This window comes from Tachyglossus aculeatus, chromosome 8, assembly GCF_015852505.1.
Source record: "Tachyglossus aculeatus isolate mTacAcu1 chromosome 8, mTacAcu1.pri, whole genome shotgun sequence".
In the NCBI taxonomy this organism is placed as follows: Eukaryota; Metazoa; Chordata; class Mammalia; order Monotremata; family Tachyglossidae; genus Tachyglossus; species Tachyglossus aculeatus.
In genome coordinates, this window is record NC_052073.1 from 18989126 (window position 1) to 19013455 (window position 24330).

Consider the following 24330-nt stretch of genomic DNA (forward strand, 5'->3'; position numbering starts at 1 on the left):
AGTGGCGGAGCCGGGATTTGAACCCGTGACCTCTGACTCCAAAGCCCGGGCCTCTTTCCACTGAGCCACGCTGCTTCGCGGTGGATTACGATGGATTGATTGATTGATTGAATGGATGAATGACGAATGAATGAATGAATGAATGAATGAACGAACGAACGAACGAATGAACGAACGAATGAATGAATGAATGAATGAGAGGTCCGCGGGCCGGGCCCGTCGGCGCAGGCGCGCTGGGGCCTGCCCGTGACCCGGAAGTGCTTCCCCCGCCCCGCCCCGCCCCTTCGCCCGCTCTTAGCGCTGCCGGCTGAGGCGCCGCTTCCTTTCGCTCGACGGCCATTGCTGCGGCACCATCGGCACCAGGTGGGAGGCCCAGGCCGACGCCGACGCCTTCCCTCCCCGACCCACCGTTGGGTAGGGACCGTCTCTATACGTTGCCAACTTGGACTTCCCAAGCGCTTAGTACAGTGCTCTGCACACAGTAAGCGCTCAATAAATGCGATTGGTGATTCAAGGCCCTGCTGAGAGCTCACCTCCTCCAGGAGGCCTTCCCACACTCAGCCCCTTCCTTCCTCTCCCTCTCCATCCCCCCCATCTTACCTCCTTCCCTTCCCCACAGCACCTGGATATATGTATATATGTACATATTTATTACTCTATTTATTTTACTCGTACATATCTATTCTATTTTGTTGGTCTGTTTGGTTTTGTTCTCTGCCTCCCCCTTTTAGACTGTGAGCCCACTGTTGGGTGGGGGCTGTCTCTATGTGTTGCCATTTTGTATTTCCCGAGCGCTTAGCACAGTGCTCTGCACATAGGAAGCGCTCAATAAATACGATTGATGATGATCAGTCGGGCCTGGAATGCCCTCCCTCTGCCCATCCGCCAAGCTCGCTCTCTTCCTCCCTTCAAGGCCCTGCTGAGAGCTCACCTCCTCCAGGAGGCCTTCCCACACTGAGCCCCTTCCTTCCTCTCCCCCTCGTCCCCCTCTCCATCCCCCGCATCTTACCTCCTTCCCTTCCCCACAGCACCTGGATATATGCATATGTGTTTGTACATAGTTATTACTCTATTTTACTTGTACATATCTATTCTATTTTATTTTGTTAGTATGTTTGGTTTTGTTCTCTGTCTCCCCCCTTTTAGACTGTGAGCCCACTGTTGGGTACGGACCGTCTCTATGTGTTGCCAATTTGTACTTCCCAAGCGCTTAGTACAGTGCTCTGCACATAGTAAGCGCTCAATAAATACGATTGATTGATTGATTGATTGACCGGGGAGGGGAGCGCGGGCCCCGGATACACCGCCCCCCGCACACACCGATCCCCGGACACACCAGGCCCCGCGCCCACTGAATGAATGAATGAACGACGGCATGTGTTAAGCGCTTACTATGTGCAAAGCACTGTTCTAAGCGCTGCCCCCCGGCCACACCGCTCCCCGCGCCCACTGCCCTCTACTACCTAATAATAATAACGGTGATGAGGATGGTATTTATTAAGCGCTTATCATGTGCCAGGCACTCCTTAGCGCTGGGGGAGATCCAAGGCTATCAGGTTGCCCCACCTACAGCCCCCAGTCCCCGTGCCCGTCGCTCCCCGGCCGCACCGCCCTCTTATAATAATAATAATAATAATAGTGGTATTTATTAAGCGCTTACTATGTGCGGACCACTGTTCTGAGCGCTGGCGGGGGATACAAGGTGATCAGGTTGTCCCACGTGGGGCTCGCAGTCTTAATCTCCGCTTTACAGATGAGGTGGCTGAGGCTCAGGGAAGTGAAGTGACCTGCCCAAGGTCACGCAGCTGACAATTGGCGGAGCTGGGATTTGAACCCATAACCTCTGACTCCAAAGCCCGTGCTCGTTTCCACTGAGCCATGCTGCTAGTGCTTTGCACATAGTAAGTGCTTAATAAATGTCATTAAAAAAAAATTATCCAGCGCTTAGAACAGTGCTTTGCACATAGTAAGCGCTTAACTGCCATCTTTTTTTTCTCAGGTTGCCCCCCCCGGGGCTCGTGGTCTTTTTTTTTTGTGGCATTTGTTAAGCGCTTACTATGTGCAAAGCACTGTTCTAAGCGCTGGGGGGGGCGGGTACAGGGTGATCAGGTTGTCCCACATGGGGCTCACAGTCTTCATCCCCTTTTTACAGATGAGGTCACTGAGGCCCAGAGAAGTGAAGTGAGTTGCCCAAAGTCACACAGCTGACAAGTGGCGGAGAAGGGATATGAACCCATGACCTCTGACTCCCAAGTCCGTGCTGTTGCTGTCTTCACCCCCATTTTACAGATGAGGGACCCGAGGTGCAGAAAAGTGAAACGACTTGCCCAAAGTCACCCAGCTGACAATCATATTTATTGAGCGCTTACTGTGTACAGGGCACTGTACTAGGCACTTGGGAAGTACAAGTTGGCAACATATAGAGACAGTCCCTACCCAACAGTGGGCTCACAGTCTAAAAGGGGGAGACAGAGAACAAAACCAAACATACTAACAAAATAAAATAAATAGAATAGATATGTACAATGTGAAGGGGGGGTCAGGGATTAGAACACTCGACCTCTGAGTCCCAAACCCGTGCTCTTTCCACTAAGCCACGCTGCTTCTCCATCTCACGGTCTCTTTCTCAGGCACCCCCCAGCCCGAAGCCCAAGATGCAGAACGACGCCGGTGAGTTCGTGGACCTGTACGTCCCGCGGAAATGGTAAGTGCCTGGGGCAGGGGAGTCTGGCGTCCCCGCGCTCTGATCGTGCCGCGACCACCCCTCCCCTAGGAGCCCCCGTGGGTCTGTGTATCATAGGGCCAACCGCTGCCCATCTCTTTGCCCCCTGCAGCTCTGCCAGCAATAGGATAATCGGAGCTAAGGACCATGCATCCATCCAGATCAACGTAGCTGAGGTAAGTAAAAGGTGCTTTCGGTGCCTCCTCTACAAGCAAATACGTGGTCTGGATTTTTATAAAACGAAGGGAAATGTACTTAAGAATTTGTGCCATGCCCCTAAAACCAAGAAGCCATCCAAATTCAACCCTTATGTACGTAAATTTGTTTAGTGCATTTGGGTGACTTGTCAGTGAAGTTGGCATTGATATGGGGTTGTGATCTCTAGCTGGTCACTTATGCTTACTGAGCCCCTTCCTTCCTCTCCCCCTCATCTTACCTCCTTCCCTTCCCCACAGCACCTGTATATATGTATATATGTTTGTACATATTTATTACTCTATTTTACTTGTACATATCTATTCTATTTATTTTATTTTGTTAGTATGTTTGGTTTTGTTCTCTGTCTCCCCCTTTTAGACTGTGAGCCCACTGTTGGGTAGGGACTGTCTCTATATGTTGCCAACTTGTACTTCCCAAGCGCTTAGTACAGTGCTCTGCACGCAGTAAGCACTCAATAAATACGATTGATTGATCAGCGGTATATATTGAGCAGTTACTGTATGCAGAGTACTGTGCTAAGCGCCTGGGAAAGTACAATACAACAAAGTTGGTAGACACATTCCCTGCCCACAAGGAGCTTAAACAGGGATTTGTAGAATGAACTGTAAGCCTCCACTGTTTTTATGGGGACTATCCTCTGTCCTCTTGCCGTGGAATGGAATTCCTTTGGGTGATTGACAACTGTAGTCAGCTTTTGTTTACCAGTTGGGTTATTCGTGCCAGTGTAGCCTTCATCTCAACATCAAGTAAGATTAATGCTGGAGCCCCTATCCAAACAAAGCCAGGAGGTTCCGCTTTGTCTGTGCATGCCAAGTGGCTGCTGACGCTTACTTAGTCACTTACCAATTCAAAAGGGTAGTGAGTACCGGCATCTCAGACATCTCTATCATCACAGACCTCTTGCCCACATCCTGCCTCTTAATGTCCGGCAACTACTCTCCACACCTCCAAGAGGCCTTCCCTGACTAAGCCGTCTTTTCCTCTTCTCCCACTCCTCTCTGCGTCACCGTGATTTGCTCCTTTTATTCACCACCTCCCCCCAGCCCCACAGCACTTACGTACACATCTGTAATTTTATTTATATTAATATCTGCCTCCCCATCTAGACTGTAAACTCATTGTGGTCTGGGAATGTGTCCGTTACGTTGTACTCTTCTTAGCGCTTAATCCACAGGAAGCACTCAAATACGATTGAAAAAACTCGTGGATTGCAGTTGTTCAATTAGTTGTATTTATTGAGAGCTTACTGTGTGCAGAGTGAATGCTAAGAGGCAATTGAACCTGCTCCCAGCGCAATTTATAAATCACAAAAGTACAATTGCTGGGGTCTATCAGGCGGGACTTTAAGGAGGGTGAGTTTAAGCTATAGCTTGAGAAAAAGGTGATAGAAGTAAATGCGATGCAGTGCTATAGTGGCCTCTAACAGTGCACTGTGTGGACACTGTCTCATCCTATTTGTATGCCTTTAGGAATTGCAAGGACGTTTGGGTTAATGGCAGTCCTAACTATAGCATTAGTAATGAATTGCGTGAACTAGACAAAGCCTTGTACTATGTGACCAAGGGTGAGTGCGTTGTCACTGACACCATAAGTAAGATCCAGAAAACGTTACCTAGATGCCCCATTGTAAAATTTGTGGAGAAAAAGTGTTTTGAGTTTGGAATGAGTGGTTGCATTATCCTGTTTGGGTTGTCATGGTTTTGAAAATAATTTTGTTCTATGAGTAACTGGATGCTAATGGTCTGTTGCAGGTTGATAAGGTCACGGGCAGGTTCAACAGTCAGTTCAAAACTTATGCCATCTGTGGAGCTATTCGTAGAATGGTAAGCTTTAAACGACTAAGTGCATTCAGAAGTGTCCATTTCCAAAATTATTCTCATCAAACTCCCTTATGTTCTGATGTCTTCCCTCCCCTCTCCAAGATGTGTGTTAAAGACCCATTTTACTAGTCTCTTGTGCAGCGTTGGGCAGTCTTCTAAAGCCAATAGATGTGCTTGTGGCAGAGGTGGAATTTTGTGTAAACACAGTGGTGATTGCCCCCCAAATTCTACACTACACTGTGCTCCACAGGATTGGGTCTGAAATATTTGGACCGACTGCTCTGAGCTCTGAACCCTGACATTTACTGTTCTCCGAAAATGTGGGGGTCTATTCCTTGCCTAACTCAGCATTGCTTTGTGCACCCCATCACTGTCCCACACCTGTAATTCCCAAAAAACATTTTATCCATTATGGGAGAATGGGCAGAGGAGCTCACTTTCCTCTTCAGGTGAAACTTAGACCTGTCCTGCTTCTTCCCTCTTTGGACACGATGAAACTGAAAGCCCACACTTTTATTTTTTAAGGGTGAATCAGATGACTCTATCCTCCGGCTGGCCAAGAATGATGGCATTGTTTCTAAGTATGTATAACAAACTTTCAGCATCTCCTTGATTACTTGTTCACAGCCATATGAAAAATCAAGTTACTGAAACATTCTTCTGTTTCCTTCCTCAGGAACTTCTAACTGAAGAGAATTTTTAATGTGGATCCCTTGTCACAAAATAAAATGACAAAAAAACTTCATTGGTTCATTTCATAGGACTAGAATGGGACCTAAGTCTCAATGCCTTTTCAATCAGTTTTGGAACAAGTAAAATGCCCTGGTGGCTTTAGGAATGAATGCTAAACTCCTAGGTTGTATATATGCGATTGTACTTTAGTCACTTGAGGCAATATCCTGCCTCAATGCTAAATGCATAATAGGTAGCTGGAGCTAGTGGTAGTGATAAAGATACATTTGAAGGAACTCCAATCTACTATTCCTGTGTGGGGCGAAGGTTTGGATCAGCTCCAGTGGAAATCCAGGGTGGGTGCGGGGAGGCAAAAATAAAACATATTTTGGAATAACTTGATGGGGTTGACATGGATCCATAGCAGTGTCTGTTAGGTCTTAAATCTTTTGCCCCGACAATGCGTCTTACTCCTGGCTCACTGGTGGGAACCTAGAGCGGGAGGGCATCGCTTGGTCACCACTGGTAAAGAGGTAGTAGGTAGGTGATGCCGGATAATGGAATCAGCTATATACTTATCCCTGCCTCTTCACCTATTTCATAAACCATTCTAAAGTGTGACACCTGTGCCTTGGAGAGGGCGTTTTCCTATTTGTAAAAACAAGGAACAGGACATGCATGCAGTTCCAGGGGTCATTTCAGTGTCTCCAGTGCTCCTTTTGGTTTCTGGTGGAGAGCCTCACTTGCACTTGTCTCCGTAGGGCAGCCATCATTAGATGGTAAGGTGCCACCCATCCTTCCTGGTTTATGCCATGGAGTCAGTCGCTGTAGATAACTTTCTATGCCACTCCTTCACTCAGGCCAGTGGAAGGACACAGGGTAAGGGTGGTATTTAAGTACCTACTGTGTCTCATGCACTGGGGTAGATGTAAGAAACAGGCCAGGCAGTCCCAAGGGGCAGGGAGAGCAGGTATTTAATCTCCCCATTTTACAGATGAAACAATTACAGAGACAACAGGCACAGTTGAAAAAACAGGCTTAGTGACATTCTGCTGTCCTATAGCCCATTGCAGCAGTTGGAAATGGTATGTTAAAAGTTGGAACTAGGGGTATCAAAATCAGGTTTTATTTCACAGCACTTGAATTGTACAATTACATGATCTATTTAGACATTACATATGACAAATGTACTTAAATAGAATTGTTTACACATTTACATTAATCTGTCAATTGTGCTGAAAAAAGACAGCAACGTAATTAGATTATTTGACCACAAGCCCAACTATTTAGCCTTCCCACCCTCTGCCCTGACTCTTACATACTAAAACACTTCTGAAAAAACTTAAAGGAAAGTGGAGGGAAGCAGAAAAACTACTGACTTGTGGGAATTCTTTTCTGCTACACAGCAGCATCTTTAACATTAAATACATTTGTCCCAAGAGACATGACTAAAAATGGTCTAATTTGATGACATGAATCTTTAACAGTCTGTGTTGTCTGATCACAAATTCTGCAGGAAAAGTGAAAACAGTACCTAATGTAAGTTGTAAACCATTTTATAAATATCCCTTTGAAATTGTTTTTGTAGAATGAGTTGGGTCGAAGTTAAACCGATGTACAGTAGCTTTAACTGAAATGAGTTTCTGGTGTGCAGGAATCAAAGCAGACTTCACAAGTTCAGAGCTGTTTAACATTTGCCAAAATGCTCGCTAATTGGGTGGATTCATGAGAAGAATATACCTTTTGCACCCTCCCCCAGTTGGAAAAATCCTTTCCAACTTTCCTTCCACCCTCCCCTAAAACTTGAAGGCCTGGAAAGTTGGAAGTGGAATACTGGGCCTTAACATCCAACAAGGGAAGGGATTTCAACAAATTCTGGGTTATGGTTTCTGTGGTTTTACATCAGTTCCACTCCTATGGCACAGTCTGCTATAAAGAACTGCTGTTAGGGAAGTCAAATGTAACTTTCAGGCTTGTGGAGCAGATAAATAGAACTATGCTCAAAGTAGGAAGCTATTAGGATCTGTTGCCTAACCGGGAAAAATATAGTAGACACCGGAAGGTGCTTGGCTTTACATTCTGGGATGGAACCACTCACAAGGACAAGTTTTCAGACAGCTGAGGGTAGGCCTCCAAGACAGGGAATGGTGTATCAACAGTTACATTGAACTCTCCCAAGCGCTTCAGACTGGCAGTGAGGTCTAGCTGTGCTCCAGGGCAGGCCTCGGCCCTCTGTCATTCATTCATTCAATCGTATTTATTGAGCGCTTACTGTGTACAGAGCACTGTACTAAGTGCTTGACAGGGAAGGAGCAGGGGAAGGGCTGCACTGCCACATCCTTAAGGCATCTGCCACTGATTTCTGGGCCCACAGAGACCAGTGCTGTCTCACTGGATCTGTGCTGCACTTCTTGCCTTTTAAAGGGTAACTGAGGCAGGGCACCAGGGCAGGAGCTTGGGAGAGACTGTTCGTACTAACCCACACCCTAAGGGGCCCTTGCCAAAGCCTATGCTAAGTGAGTTAAGCCAAACTGGACTGAAGGGTTCTTGGGTTGAGCAATACTAGAAGGTTAATTTACACACATGGGACAGAAGACCACTTGCCCCTACATGAGTTTGCATGTTTAGTAAATTGGCCCATGACGACTGCCTTTATAACCCCAAGTTTCCTAAATGTTCAACTGCCAAGCTTAAATATGAGTATTTTGTAGAGCTCATCCCGATAAAGGAGACCATGCAGACAAAACAGTTATAGACAACTCTTGATAAAAGCTTATGAAGCCTGAACACTGGTCACAAATTACATACTAGTTACACACACAAAAAACTTACTCCACAGCTACTAAATTTAAAACTGGATTGATAGTAATGGAATTAAATATATATCCATTCAAGACTCGCTTAGGAAGAAAGCATCATAAAGTTGGCTGCTTGTACAATAAAAAGTCCAGTCCATGTCTACATGGACTTTTTCCATTGCAAAGAAGTAGTCTTCATAATCTGATGCTGGTACCTTGGGCACATTCTCTCAGTGCATGTAACGGAGCTGGAATCATGGAATTGAAATTTACAGTACTTAATGTAAGAAAAGCAACTAGACCTCTTTCTCAGAGGCATTTTAGTAGTCAATTACTCCAACACATTCCTTTAATCAAAATCCTATTATCCTTGTTCCTTACCAAAAATAGTCTCAAGCCACAAAAATCTTCCCCCATCCATTCATCATGATATTGCTTAGCAGTTACAAATCGAATAACTCCCAAAGGATCAAAGTGTTGAAAATTTCATCCAAACATTTTGCCTGCTGATGGAGTTAATAATGTTCTTAGGTAATTGGTGAAGGATGGATCAATTATTGGCATAAGTGGTACAGTAAAGACCTCTGAGTGTCCACTTTAGTATGCAACAAATACCAATTCCAGAAGACCATCACAGTGGCACAATGCTTAGAAGAACAAATTGAGTAAAAAAATAGAATTTTTAAAAAATTGGCTTAATTTGGTAAAAAAAAAAACTATACTGAAAACACTTTATGGGGGTGCAGGCAGGCAAGAGAAAAATATACTATTACATATAAAAAGGTGCTTTGCTTTGAGTCGTGAGATAAGTAACTGGGATGATCACCCTATTGGGCCCATACTTTTAATTCTTTCATAATGTGTTTTTTTTTTTTTTTACTTCATTTTGGATAGAACGTTATGGAATTGGGGAACAATCTCCAAGCAATGCACATTTATCTGGGTAAAATTCAATGTGATGATACAAGGAATGGCACTGATCAAGGCGTGTGAACACTACTGTGGGTTTTCCTTACTATGAGGTGATCAAGAACATAACCCCTAATTGAGGAACTGAGTATTACTGCTTACCTCCTGTGGAATCACTTGTCTTGGTAACAGGTATCTTGGTTAACAAGTGTATTTCATGATGATTGGTTTCTGAATCCAAACTTCAAATTTAATATCTTCATCTAAGTATCGATGTTTAAATAAGTCAAACTTCAGTAAACTTGCCAAGCTGTAGAATCCAAATTTCCTTAGTAATGCAAGTGCAGTTACTGGAAATGTTTATCCTAAATGCATGGCAAATTCAGGTAAAGGATAAAATGATATTTAAATTCAGAATCTACAACTTGGCAACATAAATTACATAATGTACTGGTACCAGACCAGTTACATTCAAGCACAATTTTTTTAAAAAAGTATGCATTTCATTCATGTAGAATGCAAGGAGGGTCTTAGAAATACCATTTGAACTGCATCACCACATATTTTGGAATGGAAGTAACATTTCATTTTGAGAAAGTAAATAAACGTTAAGAATCTCTAAAAGGAATAGCTTCACATCTTCTGAACTATTCAAAGGAATAGTTCACATCACTGGCCTTTTCAAGTTAAGCCTAACAGGCATAGGAAGAATAGTCAACTGCAATAGCAACTGATTTGTGAATCATTTTGTGCTTCAGTGTCCAAAGGAAACACCCTTTGTGCCAACAATCCCGTTCTCCCCGTAAACCAGCAATGTGATGATGAGAATGCAGCACGTTTTAACTTGCGGTTTCAATTCCCGGTACAGCCTGGTATATGGCATGATACACACTGTGGCACCAAAAATGTTGCTGGGAAGGCCTTCACTATTCAGCCAATCAAGTGCCAAGTAAAGATGTCAGCCTTTCTGCTGTTAGAAAGCAGCTTTGGCTAGGACTGCTGGGTGAGACGTCTGTAATGAGGTAAAACTTGGTTTTCAGGAAGGTAAAGGGCCAGCTCCAAAGCTACGAGCACTGTGAATTCAAATCCAATTAAGTCTCTTCTGTTGAATCGAAATCTTTCTTCTAATTTCTGCATTAAAGAAAAAGCAAGTTACTCCGACACTATATTCATTGATCTTCCTCGAAATCTCCCGGGGGCATGCTTACATGCATGCATATGTGCGTGCGTGTGCGCGTGCACACACACACACACACACACTCTCTCTCTCTCCCTCCTTTGCAGGAATAAATAACTGGCAGTCACAAATTCCGTTTCAATGAAGCAAAGAAGCTGAGATTTCCCCCTCACCTGAATGACACCCTAACACAAGCATACACACACCCACCACTTTTGAAATCCCATACATCCCCTGCACTATTGATCACCAATCACACTGACTACTTTGCTTCTTGTTGATGCACACAGTACTTCTTAAGGTATTAGAGGAACAGCATTTATTAAAATGATGAAAGGCTACTGAGGGAACTAATTATAATGAACACTCACCTGTTAAGCTAGTTTCAAATTTTATAAGGCCTTTAGCTTGGCTGGGAAGGGGTGAAGGGAAAGGGAATAGGGGAAATCTTGTTTAAAATCTGAGAAAGCTCTTTTCTGCTGCCTCACATTTTGCTGTTAATCCCCCACTTTAAGTCCTCTCAAAGTGTTCTCGTCACCTTTCAAAGTTTCCAAAATCTCCCTGTTCTCCCTCGTGCTCACGCTATTTCCCTCCAAGCCTGGGGCTCAGATCTTCAGGAGAATTCTTTTGATCAATGAGGAAGGCTAGCTCGCTTTCCCCACCTCCCTCATCTTCTGCAGGAAATGAAACCCACCTAGCTGGTGGAGAAATAATGTGATGTGCTCTCAGATATAAATGATCGAGTCCAAATGACTACGGCTTTTTAAACTGCAACTCAAGAGGCCAAACTTTGTAGTTCTGAATCTGCTTACATCAATAAGCTGTTTCACTTCATTTTTCCTGAGATCACTGCTGATCTTCGCGGCGAGCAGCACACAAGCACCAGCACAGAGTTTGCGGTTCTGTTTGTTGAGTTTGCCTTGTAAGACGAGCTTCTCGAAGTAAACGTAAGCCATCGACACTGTGACTGGTTCCAGACTGCATTCTTCAGAGAGGTTCCTCATTTCTCGTTTTAAGCTGTGGGTTCAATAAGAGAGTTGACTAATGATATCTAGGAGGCGACAGAAAGTGGGGAAACGAACTGTTTTTTCAACAAAATGGGAACCAGGGTAAGTTTGCTTCCCAAACTTGCAGTGAATGGCTCCCAGACTAATACAGTTTTGCCTACAATTGGTGCTCAAATACTCTTTGGACTAATTGGTCCTTACCTTCTAATTTTGCTCAAGGTCAGCTTGATGTGAGGAAACTTCTCTTTAAAAGTTTCGTTCATGTCCTTTTTAAGATCCGAGGGTTTCACGTATTCTATTACTGTGGTCTGGAAGACAGAAGGAAGAAATTATGCTTTAGTCCCCGCCTTCAGAGCCCAACCTTGTTGGCTCCTTATGGATCCAGATTGCTGATTTCCCTTTCCTCCATTGTTCTAACACGTGGGGTTGTTTCCTAGGAGAATAATAATAATAATAATGGCATTTATTAAGCGCTTACTATGTGCAAACCACTGTTCTAAGCGCTGGGGAGGTTACAAGGTGATCAGGTTGTCCCACGTGGGAGAACTGCTGTGGGCGTGGGTAGGTCCGGGCACATACACTCTCTGATTCCCCATTATGTTGCAAAATGCAGGTTTGTCAGGGGCTGTTGAAAATGCTAGTGCCTCCTTAGACCACGATTGATTTTTTGCCTGCTAACTCATTGATTCCTGGAAGCTCTTTGTGGTCAGGGATCGCACCTACCTACTCCATTATAATGTACTTTCTCAAGTGCTTAGTACCGTGCTTTGAACCCAGTAAGCGTGGAATAAATATCATTAACTGAACACTGCCAATGACTCAAAAAGAGGAACAGCAGGCAAGGTCCCCAGCTCCTCCCATCCCGTCCCCGCCCGCAAACAGAAAAGACAAAGACACAGCTGCTTATTTTCAATACAAGCTTGCGTTTTTACCATGTAAGATGCAAAGATGAGAACACGTTTGTGTTTTCCACAGGGCCAGTGAGGATCCTCAAGGAGATTTGGATTATACTCTATTGATTCTCCCATTTCGCTTCCTAAAAACAAAGAATATACCAACACTGAACTAGAAATGAGAGACAGGCCCCTTCCTTTAAAAAATCAATCATGAGCATTTTCGTGTTAAAATTGCTTCCAGATCAGAGTCAATTTAGGGCTGGAGTTGCCTGCATCCCGCACCCAACACATGGGAGAAAAGCCAATCTTAACTACATTTAGAACCCTGGGGATGGTTAGGACAGTTTGGACCACGAGCCAGAAGAGAGGAGTCCTAGAAGTAACCCATCTAACCAGTAATGAACTGTCATTTTTATTTCTGCTTAGCCTGGCTTTACCATACTTACTGGTATAATTGCCCCACTTTTTAGCAAACCCCAAACAGGGGAGAGATCATTATGTGGGAAATTCTAGCAATGCGACGAGCAGGGCTGCCACATCCCTTTCCCACTACCGACCCCCACCCACCCAAAAAAAAACCCGTAGGAGAGAAGGATGAGAAAAGCCAGAAGGAAGGCCCTTCTGTTTCACTTTCCCAAGTGGTACACACATTAGGCACTAGGAACTCCTTTAACCCTCTCCTTCCCCTTTCATTTCCTACTCTGGGCATGTTTTAAAAAATAAACTTTCACAACTGGAGCCTGTGTCCCAACTCTCTTGACCCTTCCTTTCTTCCTACCCTGCTACTAATATTGGTTACACTAAATTTTTCTTTCCTTCTCAAAAATCAATGGGGGAGGGAGAAAAACAGTTTGGCTTAGTGGATAGAGCACGGGTCTGAGAGTTAGAAGGACCTGGGTTCTAATTCGGCTCCATCGCTTGTCTGCTGTGTGACCTCGGGCAATTCATTGAACTTCTCCATGCCTCAGTTACCTCATCTGTAAAATGGGGATTAACACCTGAGTCCCATGTAGGATGATTAGTTTGTATCGACCCTATTGCTCAGTACAGTTCCTGGCACATAGTAAGCACTTAAATATCATAAAAAAGATGAGATTACATGGTGGATGCCATTATGCACATAAATAGGACTTTCTCTTTCCCTGCAAGTCTGTCTACCTGCCCATGATTTTAGATTGCAAGCTCCTTGTGGGAGCACCTCACAAAGTCCTGCCAACAGCCCAGACTTTGCTTGCTCCAGACTGGCTTGAGTCAACTAAGCTTTTGCAAAATCCCACAACTGGAAGGCTCCTCTAGTCCATGAGTCTACTGTCTGAATCAATATCTACATCATCTTCTCAGGGCTTGCTACAGTCTTTCCAATTTGAAACTGCAAAATGAACTTTCTTATTTCTATTTCCTAGCACAATAAATGCTGCACTCTGTCATCTTTCAACCAGGTCACATAGTGGGCCACAGACATAAGACACCCTGCAAAGACACAGATGGTATTTCAAGTGGATTTACTGTTGCTTCAGAATCAGAATTCTGGGACCCACCTAGAGTTCTAAATGCTAAGAAAGTAAATGTTTAGTCTAGGAGGTTTTAGAATTAGAAGTTTAGCTAAAGCAGAAAAATAACTCCTATCTCTACAACTATAAAAGAATGAGCTTTCAAGATCTTAATTCTGTATTCCCTCATCTTTCCTCTGCATGTTTCTTTCGACTCGTGTCCTTCAGGTTTAGCCTCAATTTCTCTCTTGGATTTATCTTTATTGAACTGCTCTACCCAAATTCATCTCGCCACATATCCAAACTTTTCAAATCAGCACCCCAAATGCACACATCTGCTTAGCCACAACCTTGATCTTCATTTTTTACTAAATGGTTATTCCTAGAATGCTGTATGTTTTATTTTTTAAACAGATTATACATATTGCCAAATGCTTCATTTCATATCCAAAAGGCCTCTATTTTGAGATTTTTTTTTTTTTACCTAGTTCTGTGCCTGTTGGCACGGTCTTAGCTGTTAAGGATTTATATCTTGATCCAGGCAGGGTCCGTGGAACACTGGATCGACACTGAGACACGGCCCCATGATTTTCACTTTTGAGTGCAACAAGAGCGTTGGTTGGATACAAGAACTTTGCATAAGAAACCACCTGAAATAGAAATAACCAACATTATATCCATTTATTTTTATTCCTTTCTCTAATCAGACAAGCTGAACTAATCTTACAGGGAGCAAGGCAAGGGAAGTATTTCAAGAATGCACTATTAACTAAGGACAAGAACCCCAGCAGAGAGGCAGTGTGGTCTAATGGATAGATCACAAGCCTGGGAGTCAGAAGGACCTGGGTTCTACTCTCAGCTCCGCCACTTGTCTGCTGCATGGCTTGGGCAAATCACTTCACTTCTCTGCGCCTCAGTAACCTCATCTGTAAAGTGGAGATTAAGACTGTGAGCCCCATGTACAACAGGGACTGTGTCCAACAGATTTGCTTGTATTTACCCCGCTACTTAGTGCAATGCCTGGCATATAGGAAGTGCTTAAAATCATAAAAAAAACCCAAACCCCCCAAATCTATAAATTCTGCTCTTACCAAAACCTCTAATGGTTGAAGTAAAGGAAAAATTTCTTTTTTAAAAACCTGCCCTTTTAAATACCACTTTGTTTTGGCTGCTAGAGAGCTGAGTTGTCATTCCTGCCAGGGTGAAATGTTTCAGGACTGCATGTCAGTATCCTTGATTCCACCAGCTTTCAAATATCTACTTGCAGAATCCATAATCGTCACGTAAAAATTCAAAAGCAAAAAGTCTGGTCCCATGCATTCTTTGAAATGCATTTCTCCAAACCAGAGGGAGTCTACCTAAGAAAATTACTCTCCAATGATACATCTTTTACTTTAGAAGGCTATTTTACAGACTATTATTTTTTAATGGAAATACGGAGCAATCTACCTATAAAATCAACAAGTTTATAGTCGTCTCTAAGTGGGGCCAAAGTAGCTTTGCTTCTATTTATATCAATATATTTTATTGTGCAGGTCAGGAGACAACCCCCTATACGAGCACTTAACTCTTTTCCACCTCCCTTCCTCCCCAGCCCCCTTCCACTTTCTGGCAGCAGTTAATAACCAGTTCCTGTGGGACCAAGAACGGGTTCTTACCTTTCCATCAGCACCAAGCTCTACCCCTTCTAATTCAAAGACCATCTCAGAAGAAACTGAAACTCCACCCGAAGGATGCCGTTGTTTCTGGATTTCCACCTTCAGGTCACTATAAATATATTAGAAGAAAGGATGAGCTATCCAAGGTCAACAGCTTTTGCTCTCCAATAAAGTAGCCTAAGAGCAAGACCTCAGTTTATGACATTGTTCCTACTGATAAAGGTTTATAGTTACTATTCTTTTTTCAAATACCTCAGATCTTCAGTTTTCAAAAAGAAAGTTTACTGAGTCCCAACTAAAACATTCAAAACCAAGTGGAATTGCAATTGCAACACTGTCAGAAAGCAAAGAGCATTATCATCAAAATGTTAGTAAGAAGGATGTTTTAGTATGTATTTACAAGCTTGCCATTAATAGCTTGCCTTGGCTCCTAATTTGGTGAGCAACAAAACAAAATTAAACAAGCATGACAGTCATCAACAGATCCTTAATATTAAACATTACTTACCTTAGTTTGAACTTCAAAAATCATTTGCATTAACATTGCACTGGTGGAAAATTATGTGTCAGCTATAGAGTCCAGCTCCTGTGATCTGGCTGCTTTCCCACACCGTGAGAGAAATGTTTCACTAAAGACTATTTTTATAGTTTGTTTGCACACAGTGCTATTTCCATCACTAAACATCCTTTTCCTTCTTCCATAAATTATGTAGAGAACACAATCGACTAAAGGAACAGGAAGTAAGAGAGAAACCCAACTGTTTCACAAAAGGTGAAAGAAAAAAAAAGGCAGTCTATATAAAGACAGCTCAAAGGCTCAGGGCAGAAATGGCTAAACATTAACTCAAAGCTTTTAATAGTTTCATTCCTATATCACAGCTACATTCATTTTGACAGGTGGATCTGCTCATTTCATCATTTTTTGAGTGACTTTATAAGCACAGAGATTAGTGTTTATAAGAAAACTTACATTTTTTTTTGTATTTTTAGTGTAGAAGACCACCTTCCCCTCTTTTTTTGACTTAAAATTACATGTGGGAGGGGAAGGAAGGAGGAGACTATATAACATCTTGTGCATGTTTCTGGAGATGCTCACTCTGGGTATTTTACCACAAGACATTGTATAAATTATTATTATTGTTATTATTATTATTTTATTATTTTATTATTATGTGTTAAGCACTTACTATGTGCTAAACTCTGAACTAACTCCTGGGGAAGATATCAAATAATCAGATCAGATGGTCCCTTTCACATGGAGCTCACAGTCTAAGTAGGGGGGAGAACAGATATTGAATCCCCATGAGCAATGAGGAAACTGAAGCAGAAATGTTAAGTGACTTGTTCAAGGCCACAAGGCAAGCAAGTAGTAGAGCCAGGTTTAAACATCAGGTCCCCTGACTTCTAGACCTGTGCTTTTTCTACTCTCTTTGCTTCTTGGTAGAACGGTCTATTGAAAAGACAGAAGCTCAAAGTGGCAAGAGCCATAATGCTGTTCTGCAAGACTCCTGAAAGACAGCATCTAGCCCAGCCGCAAAGCCCTGACCTCAGCTCCAGCTGACAATCCAGTGGAGAGACCATGGCCTTGGGAAACAGGAGACCTAGGGGTTCTATTCTTGGCTCCACAAGTAGGAGAATCCCTGCTAGGACTGTGCCATCAGTAGCTATGGATGTTCTATGAGATTGGCAGGCCTGGCAAGAATTTTGAAAAAGATCTGGTCACCTGAAGGGCGAAGACCGCAGGGACTACCAAGGTAGCCACTTGATGGGTTATAGCATTACCGGCACAGCACAGGCACGATGGCATTCATTGAGCACTTACTATGTGCGGAGCATGGTACTTAGCGCTTGGCACAGTGCAATACACTAGAATTAGCAGACAAATTCCCTGCCCATAATGAGCTTCCAGTCTGGGTCCTGCATGCATCCTGACCACCTACTTGCTGCATTCCTGTTCCCATTAGAAACACGAGTGGCAGGGCCAAGAAATTATGAGTTGTGCTGCACACACCACTATCACTATAATCAACTCCTCGTGCAGATTTTTCGTCTCAAAAGGAAACCAAAGCTTATCTGTTGTTCTTGAGGGAAGACGCCTATACTTAGTCCTGCTCCCAAGAGGTCTGACTTGCAGACCTAGTTGATTAACTCTATTACAGATCTAGGGATGGTGCATTTGCTGGAGATCCAGGACGGGAGAATAACTCTAACTGGAATCTCTTAACAATGCCCCTCTCTCCCCTTGAGCACCATGAGGCCAAATGGCATTGCAGAATTTGGTGATTGGCCAGGCCCTGTGCCAGCTGCAGGAGGGCTAATTCAGTTACTGAGGTGCAAATTCCAAAACAGTGGGCAGCATTATTAGGCACCCTAAGGGTACCCCTTCTCCCTGGACAAAAATTTGGATGGAAGCTGGATAACTGTATTGTCTTTTCTGGGATACTGAAGGAACAGGGCAGAGAGAGTGTTCAGCAGGATTTAACAAAGCACCTTACACTCGGACATGCAAGTGGGCTTATTTGTGAGGGGCTTCCAGAATTAGCAGCCTAGATTTCAGGGTGGGTGCTTATGCCCCTCTTCAGGAGGTATCCTGAGGCTGGATCTGGCCCTAGGTTAATAACATAGTACACACTTGCTTTTACTGTCCAAATACATCTGCAGAAGAGTAGTATATTTCCAATTTTTGCTATAAAGTTACCCACCTGATTCGTATGTTTTCTCCATAAGGCAAGATTGAAAAAGCTGCACACAAAGATCTTTTAGCACAAATCAGTACAATCCTGAAATGCAATGGAGAAAAATGGAGTAAAAGAGGAAAGGAAACATTAAGAAGTTTGCAATAACAACTGACTTAGTTACTAAATTTTTAATCATGTCATTTTATGATAGGAAGTCATGTTTTGTGTTAGCCCTTGATTTTTAGAAATGTCTTCCTTACCCTAAGTGAAAAAACAAATTCTGGTTACAACTGTTAGAACACCTGTGATATGGAATCTGCCTTGCAATAACTGACCTGCCTACAACTTTAAGTCAGCATGTAAAAATTAAAGAGGACAGAACTGAAAACTCCCTTGAAAGCTTTTCCTCTTCACTCTTCCATAAGGTTATCATGGCCATTTATGTTCTTTTAATGCAACCACCAGATTACCTGATCTCTCCTGAAAGAATGAAGACTGGAGAAAACTCTACTAAGGGCTGCTCCTTTAAAACATGGATAAAGGAGCTTAACTGCATGCAAGATGATGGCAAATTCACCCCTCAACCAGTGCTTAGAACAGTGCTTGGCACATAGTAAGCACTTAACAAATGCCATCATTATTATTTGAAACTTTCCAGATGAAGATGTAAAAAAAAAAGTTTGGGAAAATGTTACTGCAATAAGCTAAGGCTACAGCAAACAGGTTTTGAAACTTCCTGTGGAAATCATCATCATCATCAATCGTATTTATTGAGCGCTTACTGTGTGCAGAGCACTGTACTAAGCGCTTGGGAAGTACAAGATGGCAAGTCTTACTTATTTGGAAGTTGGCACTGAATAATAGATTTCCACAGCTGCTCTTAAAGGTTTAAAGGATGCATTGGATTTTCAAAAATATTGTTATAGTAGCACAATTATTTTAATAATTTTGATAGCTGATCCTTACTCGAGATGAGATTAGGCATTTTTAAAAATTCCATTCCTGATGATGCCCAACATTTTGCTGGTCTTTATGGCTACTGCTGTACTTGGGACTGATCTGAAGGAAAATATCAACAACTGCTGTTCACTCATGAAATTAGGCATGAGCAGGATACCTTAATTGAAACATCTCAAAGGCTAAAATTACATGGTCTGTAAAGTCTTATTTTTGTGTCCTAAATTGTGTACTTACCCCCTTAGGAATCTGGATAAAAGCACAAACTACACCTATTTTAAACTGAAGACAGCCATCCTGATACACTTCAAAAGGTTTGGTCTGGGATCGAAATAATTTAAAATTGCATTTTGGTCAATAAAACTGTTAGCCAATTAACTCCTGTTAAATCTCACTTTCTTCCCTTCCACTAAAAACCAGTGAGGAGAATCTCAACCTTCTTTTCCTAAATATGATCATCACCAGCTGGCCCGATTTTCCTCATTTTGACTGACTAGTAGATCGCTATGCATTGTTTACGTCTCCACGCTGTTTAGCAGCTTAAGGCATGCCAACATTTTTTTAGTCTGGAAAAGGAGGGTGTAAAGAATGGAGTTGCTTGCTGCCACCATTAATTCCCCCTTTGAAAATGTCTCTTCCCTGCTCTGAGCTCAGGAGGTCCTGGGTATTTAAGCCCAATCAGGGAAACGAACCTCTTACTGGAGTGGTGGGTAGTTCCAATCTTTATGCCCTTTCTGTGTTCACCTCTCCACTCCTCAAAAAATTCCAGTGGTTACCCGTTCATTCTCAGAAACTCCTGACCTTTGACTTTAAGGCATTCTATTACCTCTTTCCCTCCTACATGTCTTCTGCCACAGCCCAGCTTGCTCTTTCCATTCCATCCAGCTCACCCTCTCACTGAGCCTTATTGACTTTTCTGCCTTTTAACCCCTGGCTCACTCCCTTCCTCCTAATGGGAACTCCTTTCCTCTTCAAATCCACCAGACCACAACTCTCCCCCATCTTCAAAACCTTTCTGAAATTCTACTTCCTCCAAGAGACCTTTCCGATTTAAGTTTTCTTTTCCCCAGAACCACACCCACCTGACTATCTTGATCTTCACACTATTTGCTGCTGCCCATTTGTACATATTGTTTTACATATTTGAGCACATTTCCTTCCTATTTGTAAATACTTTCCTATCGGTCCCCACTAGATAGTAAATACCTTGTGAGCAGGGATTATGTATTCTAGTGTGCTCTCCCAAGTACGTAGTACAGTATTCTGCAAACAGTGGGTGCTTAATTGATGCCATCTTGCTTGTACAAGTGATGATGTTCATAGTAAGGAAAATCAGACAACAAGGGAAGTGTTTATCATTTAGATTCAGATAATTTTTAATATTTCTACAAGAGTAATTCTATTATTTTGAAGTTTTATTTCATAATACATATATGAAAGATTACCTGCTGTTTTTTGTATCATACTGCCTCATATTCTTAATGAAATGAGTCTTCTTCAAGCTTTTATGCCGTGGCGATCCCGATAAATGTTTGGTTCTGCAATTTAAACAAAAAAATAGTTTCATTCTTCTTCTCCCAAGACTCCTTTTTAGGGCTAGAATGATCAGATGGCAGCACTAGCATGCAGGACCTCAGAGATTTGTCTTTGACGAGGGAAGAGGACAGAGGACTGCATGCAACGAGTTAAGATTAATGCTGCTTTGAAAGAGTACCTTTGTACAGTGGCATATTCCACTATGTCTTCTAAAAATTCTAGAGAGCAGCGCTGGGAGATAAAACGCCTTCTGTAAAAATGTACACCAACATGAAGAGTCAACAATATTAATTGGAGGCTTCAGAGTTGAAGCTGCAAAAATTCTGTGAAGGATTTTTTTTTAGAAAACACTTTCCCTCAAAATTTGTTTAAAATTCAACAGCAGGTTTTTTTGGGTACTGTTTTTTTTTTTTTTTACTTAGAGAAAAGACGACTATTCAAGAATGCCCAACACAAGTAGTCGCTGATATGTTTTGCTATCTAATTTAAGGTTGATGCTGTGCCTTTAGAAAACATACCTTTGCAGGATACAGGTATATTTTATCATATTACTGAGGTGTTAGTTTACAAACTGAAAATGCTCCCAAAGACTTGTCTCCTCTTTCCATCCTCTCGCCTTTACGTATCCAAGTTGATTACTTACTGAATACAAAAAAATAGGCTAGAAAGTGTCCCTGGCCAAAAGTGTATATTTTATGTACTTCAATTAGTGAAATTTTTGAAGAAGGTTATTACTAAGCATGAAAAATAAATCCAAAGAAAAAGCAATGTATGCCATTGTCTCAATTTTGGTCATGTAGGACTTCACATTTCCAAGAAAGGAAAATGTGTTCAGCAATGTTCCTTTCTGATACTTCCCCATTTCCATGGCATTGACTGGGTTGTAATTATTACACTAGAATAACAGTGTGAATCAAGCTCTGAATCCACACTTAGAACCTTATTCTGGTTATCACAAATCTGAAGACATCTTGCAAACCAAGGTGAGACTACTGAAGTTTTAGACAGAGCTAGATCTGAAAATTCATGTACGTTTAAGCTATGAAAGCGATAGCTTTTCTTTTTTCTTTTGCCTTCTGCCAATACCTCACAGTCTCCAAATTTCAGTTCTGAAAACTTCCATTTAGTCAAGTGCAGTTCATTTTTGTGAGGGGTTGACACTGTCCTTCCTGCTGATCAGGATCCCAGTCCTCACTGCAATGGCTTGAGGTATTTCAGCTCAGGCCCACTACCGAGCCAGAAACCGCCTACCTGCCCATACCAAGATCAGAAACCTCCAGGCTGGGGTGAGGCTGCATTATTAGGTATATGTGGTGTACCGAAGATGAAAACATCACGACTCTTCATTTTTGATTATCTTTGCTTTTTGATTTTCTGGTTCCCTTTTAAGCTAGAGGTCAGGCCAGATAAACTGAGAGTACAATGAAATGGCATCATGCCTCACATTTTGCTATTTTTAGGGCTGTAACATGACACCTTGCTGTAGTGTTGGCTTTCTATTGAAAAGCTTACAACATGCTTCTCTGCACCCCAGAATATGTTCTGAAGTCTTTAGCACAAAGGCAAGAGAGTTACAGCTCTCTACCTTACTTTACTCTGGTTCCATGCATGTTTTACATTTGGGGGATTAAAATTTAGCAGAATTAATACCATAGAACAAAACAAAAACTCAAAACCTTTTATTATTTAGGAAGTAGTTTATCAAAAACCAAGATTAGACAATATGGACCTTTTTTTAAAAAAATGGTATTTGTTAAGCACTATGTACCAAGCACTGTACTAAGCACTGGGTTAGGTATAAACTAACCAGGTTGGACAGAGTCCAAATTCCATGTGGGGCTCACAGTTTTAATAACCATTTTACAGATGAGGTAACAGGCTCAGAGATAATAATAATAATAATTTTGGTATTTGTTAAGCACTTACTATGTGCCAAGCACTGTTCTAAGCGCTGGGGGAGATACAAGGTAATCAGGTTGTCCCACATGAGGCTCACAGTCTCAATCCCCATTTTCTAGATGAGGTAACTGAGGCACAGATAAGTTAAGTGACTTGCCCAAAGTCACACAGCTGATAAGTGGCAGAGACAGGATTAGAACCCATGACCTCTGACTCCCAAGCCCATGCTCTTTCCACTGAGCCACATTGCTTCACTAGCATCTCAGAGATGTTAAGTGACTTCCCCAAGGTTACACAGCAGGCAAGTGGCGGAGCCGGGATTAAAACCCAGGTCCTCTGACTCTCGGGCCCATGTTCCTCTCGCTAGGCCTCGCTTCTTCTTTGCCTTTTATGCCAAAATGATCTATAGTAACAGCTGGCAATGATTTATGGATATCCTTTATGGTATACCCTTGGTATAGAACTTTACACAATCTTCTCTTGTATACAGATCCTTCTGTTTCTCAGTTTTTGAAAAGGAAAGGTTTAAGCCATTAACTAAAAGATTAAAGCATCTTATTTTTAGGTACATCAACCATGAAAGACCTTCAATTTTAGGTTAACATTTTGCTAGAAATACAGTTTCTGGAAAACCCAAACAACAAAACAGTATTAGGGAGTGGTGCAGCAAGTATGAGCATTACAAATAACAATAATTAGTAAATGCTCCACTTTATACACTAGAGACCATTAACGAGATTACATTGGAAAGCACCAAAACAGCCCATCATGACAGCTCATTGCCAATAGGCGGTGAGCACCTGCTTGGGGAAAAATAATTCATTCATTCAATCATATTTATTGAGTGCTTACTGTGTGCAGAGCACTGTACTAAGCGCTTGGGAAGCACACGTCGGCAACATATAGAGACGGTCCCTACCCAACAGCGGGCTCACAGTCTAGAATGGGGAGACAGACCACAAAACAAAACATGTAGACAGGTGTGAAATACTTATCCACCATATTTATTGAGAGCTTACTGTGTCAACAGTTGTACTACACGCTTGGGAAAGCACAATAAACAGAGTTGGTAGACACGTTTTCTGCTTACAGTCTAGAGGGGAGCTTATCCACTAGAACCAGAAAATATTCTCTGTAAATAAATATAAAACAGATGTACAGAAAAATACATCTACCAGGAAACAAAAGAAACAGGTGTGAAAGACAAAAGGGGAATGATCATGCCCATCAACACTTATGTTTGAAACAACAAATAATCTGGAACAGCATAATATCATTATGGAATCCAAAAGACGTACTGCTTGGAAGAAATAATGCGCTCTTCTGATCTAAGACAGACAAGCTGGAAGAAAAGATTTGAACAACTCACACAATCAGATATACATTTAGAGAGTGGGCTGCCTCGACAGCTCTCTTTTGTGCCCAGGGCATGGGACAGGAATGCAGTTTCAATTAGATTTGTAATTATTCTAATTTAGTCTTTCATACAGTTTCTAGTTCAGTTTATCATAGTAATTCTACTTTAGTCTTTTCATACTGTTTCTAGTTCAATCTTTTACAGCGATAAACACAGATTGCATTATTTTATAAACAGTTTTAAACTTAGGGCATTTCAAGCAACAAAACTTTATATTTCAAAGTGGAGGAGACTTCAAAACTAAGCTTGTTTACCAAAGGGCAGAGCTAGGATTACACGTTTGTCCTTTTTAGCTGGATGAGGCCATCAGAAGCCAAAGGTTAAGTAATACATGGGATACTTGATGCTTTAAGCACAGGTTCACAGTAAATTTCCTTGAGCAAAGCCGATCACACTGAAGCGATTTTAGCTTTTTTAATGGCAAAAGTAATCCAGATTCTTATTCCAGCAGATTGACGCTGTTCAGGGATGCTAT

The 24330-nt window shown here is 42.2% G+C and overlaps 2 protein-coding genes across 5 annotated transcripts in view; one reads left to right on the plus strand and one right to left on the minus strand.

The window, feature by feature from the left end:
- Positions 1 to 288: 288 nt before the first annotated feature.
- RPS21 (ribosomal protein S21) lies at positions 289 to 5514 on the plus strand. Of its 2 annotated transcripts, none has more exons than XM_038750415.1 (6): positions 289 to 363; positions 2631 to 2704; positions 2835 to 2898; positions 4693 to 4764; positions 5287 to 5342; positions 5438 to 5514. In XM_038750415.1, the coding sequence occupies exons 2-6, from the start codon at positions 2655 to 2657 to the stop codon at positions 5445 to 5447; spliced, it is 252 nt and encodes an 83-aa protein (XP_038606343.1). In that variant the 5' UTR covers positions 289 to 363; positions 2631 to 2654; the 3' UTR covers positions 5448 to 5514. The 2 variants fall into 2 exon arrangements, with proteins under 2 accessions (XP_038606343.1, XP_038606342.1); XM_038750414.1 differs by having other exon boundaries at positions 330 to 414.
- Positions 5515 to 6537: 1023 nt separating this feature from the next.
- CABLES2 (Cdk5 and Abl enzyme substrate 2) overlaps positions 6538 to 24330 on the minus strand; it is a 40071-nt gene continuing 22278 nt past the window's right edge. The window contains exons 2-10 of one of the 3 annotated variants that reach the window (XM_038750212.1): positions 20718 to 20789; positions 20449 to 20541; positions 18071 to 18148; positions 15369 to 15477; positions 14195 to 14360; positions 12257 to 12360; positions 11526 to 11632; positions 11130 to 11334; positions 6538 to 10271 (exon numbers count right to left, since the gene is read on the minus strand). In XM_038750212.1, the coding sequence (XP_038606140.1) occupies positions 10131 to 10271; positions 11130 to 11334; positions 11526 to 11632; positions 12257 to 12360; positions 14195 to 14360; positions 15369 to 15477; positions 18071 to 18148; positions 20449 to 20477 (939 nt within the window). In that variant the 5' untranslated portion in view covers positions 20478 to 20541; positions 20718 to 20789 and the 3' untranslated portion in view covers positions 6538 to 10130. Of the gene's footprint in view, positions 10272 to 11129; positions 11335 to 11525; positions 11633 to 12256; positions 12361 to 14194; positions 14361 to 15368; positions 15478 to 18070; positions 18149 to 20448; positions 20691 to 20717; positions 20790 to 24330 lie in introns of those variants that run through there. The other 2 variants (XM_038750213.1, XM_038750211.1) reach the window with 2 other exon arrangements.